This window comes from Aquarana catesbeiana, linkage group LG13, assembly GCF_042186555.1.
Source record: "Aquarana catesbeiana isolate 2022-GZ linkage group LG13, ASM4218655v1, whole genome shotgun sequence".
NCBI lineage: Eukaryota > Metazoa > Chordata > Amphibia > Anura > Ranidae > Aquarana > Aquarana catesbeiana.
Genome location: NC_133336.1, coordinates 169636660 through 169642630, shown reverse-complemented (window position 1 = coordinate 169642630; position 5971 = coordinate 169636660). Strand labels below are relative to the sequence as shown.

Sequence of the window (5971 nt, the reverse complement as noted above, 5' to 3'; positions counted from 1 at the left end):
CTTGTTCAAGAAGTCTTCACAGGTGTTGAGAAAACATTACAGACATACTCTGCAATAGGGATATCATTTTTGTTAGATAGTTTCAAAGATTCCTTGTGACTAAAAAGGTGTAGGGGCTGCTCATATTATATTACAACACCGAGGCTTAGAATGTGATTATAATGAAAGCAAACTTTCCCTTTTAGCTGTTAGTTTGGTTAAGGACATAGTATGGCCTATATCAGTTTCATCAAATAAGAAGTAGCTAAAGCTCTGGAAAAGATGTTTAAATCTTTGCAAGGTGTATAATTCATTCAGTCTTAAAATTGTAAAGAAGAAAGGAGACAGATCATAGTACAAGCAGGTGCTGCCAGCGCTACCTAAATACACATGGCAGATCTTTTGTACATATAGGCACTTGTTTCTGATATCTCACTTATTCCCTTTTCTTTCATATTGAAAACTTCTGGCAGGGTCCTCTCACTTTTCCTTTCATTGTTCAAATAGCATATGCTGTTAATCCTTCTGTAGGTTGTAAAATGGTAAATAATATGGTGGCACTATAAAGTATAAAAAGTGTCATAGTAAAATAAAAATGTAAACATAGAGTGGATATAAAAACTCTACACACCCCTGTTAAAATGTCAGGTTTCTGTGATCTAAAAAAAATGAGACAAATCATTTCAAAACTTTTTCCATCTTTAATGTGACCTATAAACTGTACAATTCAATTGAAAAACAATCTAAAATCTTTTAGGTGGAGGGAAAGAAAAATAAAAAAAATAAAATAATATGGTTGCATAAGTGTGCACTCTCTTAAACTAATACTTTGTTGAAGCACCTTTTCATTTTATTACAGCACTCAGTCTTTTTGGGTATGAGTCTATCAGCATGGCACATCTTGACTTGGCAATATTTGCCCACTCTTCTTTGCAAAAACACTCCAAATCTGTCAGATTTCGAGGGCATCTCCTGTGCACAGCCCTCTTCAGATCACCCCACAGATTTTCATTCAGATTCAGGTCTGGGCTCTGACTGGGCCATTCCAAAAATGTAATCTTCTGGTGAAACCATTCCTTTGTTGATTTGGATATATGCTTTGGGTCATTGTCATGCTGAAAGATGAAGTTCATCTTCATATTCAGCTTTCTAGCAGAAGCCTGAAGGTTTTTTGCCAATATTGACTGGTATTTGGAACTGTTCATAATTCCTTCTACCTTGACTAAGGCCCCTGTTCCAGCTGAAGAAAAACAGCCCCAAAGCATGATGCTGCCATCACTATGCTTCACTATGGGTATGGTGTTCTTTTGGTGATGTGCAGTGGTGTTTTTGCACCAAACATATCTTTTGGACCAAAAAGTTCAACCTTGCTTTCATCAGACCATAACACATTTTTCCACATGCTTTGGGAGACTTCAGATGTGTTTTTGCAAAATTTAGCTGGGCTTAGATGGTTTTTCTTCGTAAGAAAAGACTTCTGTCTTGCCACTCTAAATCCATAGCGCATGAAGAATACGGGAGATTGTTGTCACCTGTACCACACAGCCAGTACTTGCCAGATATTCCTGCAGCAACTTTATTGTTGCTGTAGGCCTCTTGGCAGGCTCCCTGACCAGTTTTCTTTTAGTCTTTTCATAAATTTTGGAGGGACGTCCAGTTCTTGGTAATGTCACTGTTGTGCCATACTTTCTCCATTTGATGATGACTGTCTTCACTGTGTTCCATGGTATATCTTAATACCTTGGAAATACTTTTGTACCCTTTGCCTGACTTATACCTTTTAACAATGAGATCCCCCTGATGCTTTGGAAGCTCTCTGTGGACCATGGCTTTTGCTGTAGAATGCAACTAAGAAAACCTAAGGAAAGACCTACTAAAACAGCTGGACTTTATTTGGGGTTAATCAGAGGGATTTTAAATGATGGCAGGTGTGTACTGAAATGTACTTAATTCTGAACAGAGCTACATTCCCAGTTATAAGCGGCTGTGCACACTTATGCAACCACGTTATTTTAGTTTTTTATTTTTACTCCCTCCCTAACAGATTTCAGTTTGTTTTTCAACTGAGTTGTACAGTTTCTAGGTCACATTAAAGGTGGAAAAAGTTCTGAAATTATTTATCTTTGTCTCATTTTTTTACATTACAGAAACCTGACATTTTAGCAGGGGTTTGTAGACTTTTTATATCCACTGTATTTTATCTGAATTTTAAAAAAAATCAGATTGAAAAATGTAAGTATACTTGTCTCCAGGAAATGTTCAAGCTGTCCCCTTTCTTAGTTTCCCTTTTTTTTAAGATGCAGGAAAAGAATAGATGTTTGTTTGGGTAGAGATAGAGGTCCATTAAATCTCTGCCTATGAAACTTAAAAATTCATTGAGACTGACATTTAAGGATTTTCTCATATCATCCTAGAAACCAGGGATTCTTAATATGATTTGTAATCAGATATATATACCTGAACATCTATGGTATGGAGACAGACAACAAGACCACATTGACAGAATTTGTTTTGCTAAGTTTCTCCACTTATCACCAGACTGGAGTCATACTATTTACTGTGATACTTTTAATGTACATTATATGTATCTCGGGCAATCTTGCAATTATTATCTTGGTTAAAATGGAGCCATCTCTTCACACTCCTATGTATTTCTTTATAAGTATCTTCTCTGCTCTAGAAATGATGTTCATATCAGTTACAGTTCCAAAATTGCTATCCAGCCTAATTTCGAGCAAAAGATTTATCTCCTTTGTTAATTGTTTTACACAATTATATTTTTTCAATGCCTTTGGAGTTACAGAATGTTATCTACTTGCTGTTATGGCCTTTGATCGAGATCTTGCAATCAATAATCCTCTACGATATGGATCATTTATGACTCCTAAAATTTGTTTACGGCTGTCCATTCTTCCATGGGTCAGTGGCTTCACTATTGGTTTAATTCCAATAATCTTTATTTCCAATTTGGAATTTTGCAGATCAAACAAAGTCAATCACTTCTTTTGTGACTTGTCTGCTTTGCAGAGCTTGTCATGTTCTAATACGTTCCATAGCAATGTAGTCACCAGCATAATCACTGTATTCGCTGGGCTAATTCCATTTTCTACTATCATACTAATTTATATTCATATTATATTAACTATCTCAAAGATCAAGTGCATTGAGGGAAAGATAAAAGCCTTTTCCACCTGCTCATCCCATCTTATTGTGACCAGTTTGTTCTACGGAACAGTGATAATTATGTATATCCGACCACGATTTACTGAATATGACAAATTTATAGCTCTCATCTACACAGTCATCATACCATTCTTGAATCCTTTTATTTATACACTGAGAAATAAAGATGTGAAAGTAGCTTTGTTGAAACCAAAATTTTGAGATGTATTTAAGAACATTAGAAAGGATATCATTTATGAACCTATCATGACACTCCAGGCCCAAACATTGATAATCAGTGGATTTTTATTATACTAGGAATTATGTTATATAGCATCTAGGGATGAGCCGAACACCCCCCGGTTCGGTTCGCACCAGAACCTGCGAACGGACCGAAAGTTCGCACGAACGTTAGAACCCCATTGACGTCTATGGGACTCGAACGTTCAAAATCAAAAGTGCTCATTTTAAAGGCTAATTTGCATGGTATTGTCCTAAAAAGGGTTTGGGGACCCGGGTCCTACCCCAGGGGACATGTATCAATGCAAAAAAAACTTTTAAAAACGGCCGTTTTTTCGGGAGCAGTGATTTTAATGATGCTTAAAGTAAAAAAAAAAAGTGAAATATTCCTTTAAATATCGTACCTGAGGGGTGTCTATAGTATGCCTGTAAAGTGACGTGTGTTTCCCGTGTTTAGAACAGTCCCTGCACCAAATGTCATTTTTAAAGGAAAAAATCTCATTTAAAACTGCTTGCGGGTTTAATGTAATGTCGGGTCCTGGCAATATGAATGAAAATCAGTGAGACAAACGGCATGGGTACCCCCCAGTCCATTACCAGGCCCTTTGGGTCTTGTATGGATATTAAGGGGAACCCCGCACCCAAATTAAAATAAGGAAAGGTGTGGGGCCACCAGGCCCTATATACTCTGAACAGCAGTATACAGGCTGTAGGTTTGTTGTTAAGTAGAATCTCTTTGTAATTTTGAACGGGTACATTTTTAACGTGTTTAGCTCCAGCAAAAAAATCTTTTTTAAGCTTTTTGGAAAACATAGGGAAGGGTTATCACCCCTGTGACATTTGTTTTGCTGTCTTTCCTCCTCTTCAGAAGATTTCACCTCACTTTTTGTCCCAATGGATTGGAAAGCATCAGTGGAAAGGAGAAATGTTTTTCCCATATTAACTCTTACAGGAGAGAATTTCCCTTCCTAGGGGTAGATTTATTCTCACTTCCTGTTGTCTCCTTCCGTTTGCAAGTAGGAGTCGTTTGTAAGTTAGTTGTTTGAAAGTAGGGTCCTGCCCTATATACTCAGCAGAAATTTGGGCCTTAGGTGTTGCTGTGGCCACAACACTGTAAGCCCTCACAGGGCTCTGCTGTGAAATATTAGATCAAGAATTGTAATTACATGCCCCTGTTGAACAGGAGCTGAAAAATTAGGCCTTAGGCACTGGTGCTGGTGCCACAACACTGCAACCCCTCACAGACACTCTAGTTGGAATGCAGGAACGAGCCCTGCTGCAAAGTATTGCATCAAAAATTGTAATTACACGCCCCTGTTAAACAAGGGCTGAAAAATTGGGCCTTAGGCACTGGTGCTGGTGCCACAACACTGCAACCCCTCACAGACACTCTAGTTGGAATGCAGGAACGAGCCCTGCTGCAAAGTATTGCATCAAAAATTGTAATTACACGCCCCTGTTAAACAAGGGCTGAAAAATTGGGCCTTAGGCACTGGTGCTGGTGCCAAAACACTGCAACCCCTCACAGACACTCTAGTTGGAATGCAGGAACGAGCCCTGCTGCAAAGTATTGCATCAAAAATTGTAATTACACGCCCCTGTTAAACAAGGGCTGAAAAATTGGGCCTTAGGCACTGGTGCTGGTGCCACAACACTGCAACCCCTCACAGACACTCTAGTTGGAATGCAGGAACGAGCCCTACTGCAAAGTATTACATCAAAAATCGTAATTACACGCCCCTGTTAAACAGGGGCTGAAAAATTGTGCCTTAGGCACTGGTGGTGGCGCCCAGAACCAAAAATGCTCTTACAAGCTATCAGCGTGATGATTGAGGAGGAAGAGGATAATTACTCAGGAATAGTCACTCAGCATCAGCATAGGCAGTCTTTGAAGGGATCTGAGATTTCAAAAAAAATTATTCGGTTACATCAGCATCAGGTGCTTGGTAGCTGGTGGTGATCCAAGACTCATTCATTTTTATGAAGGTCAGTCGATCGACCGAGTCAGTGGACAGACGCACCCTGTGATCGGTTACCACGCCTCCAGCAGCACTGAATGTGCGTTCCGAAAGTACGCTGGATGCAGGACAGGCCAGTAGCTCAATTGCATACTGTGCAAGCTCTGGCCAGTGATCCATCCTCAAGACCCAGTAACCCAGAGGATTTTCGGTGGGAAAGGTGTCCAAGTCTGATCTTGCCCCTAGGTATTCCTGCACCATGTAAAACAGACGCTGGCGATGGTTGCTGGAACCAATCATACCTTGGGGCTGCGGACCAAAAAATTGTCTGAACGCATCGGTCAGACGACCACCTTCTCCACCGCTCCTTCTTTGACTGACCGAAGCCTCAGCAACACGTTGTCCAGAAACAGGAGTTTGTAACCTCCCAGTCTCTGGGAACCCGTTGCACAGACCTTTCTGCAAGGCCTCCCGAAGATGTTTCATCCTCTGCTCCCTCTGCGATGGCAAGATAAGGTCCGCAACCTTACCCTTGTAACGTGGATCAAGGAGGGTTGCCAGCCAGTATTGGTCCTTCTCCTTGATACCACGAATACGAGGATCCTTACGCAGGCTTTGCAGGATCAGGGAGG

General features: G+C 40.1%; 1 protein-coding gene across 1 annotated transcript; it reads left to right on the top strand.

Annotated features, from left to right (window-relative positions):
• Positions 1 to 2451: 2451 nt before the first annotated feature.
• Positions 2452 to 3363, top strand: LOC141116600 (olfactory receptor 6B9-like). Its single transcript, XM_073608991.1, has one exon. It carries the CDS (start codon positions 2452 to 2454, stop codon positions 3361 to 3363), a length of 912 nt encoding a protein of 303 aa, XP_073465092.1.
• The last annotated feature ends 2608 nt before the right edge of the window (positions 3364 to 5971 follow it).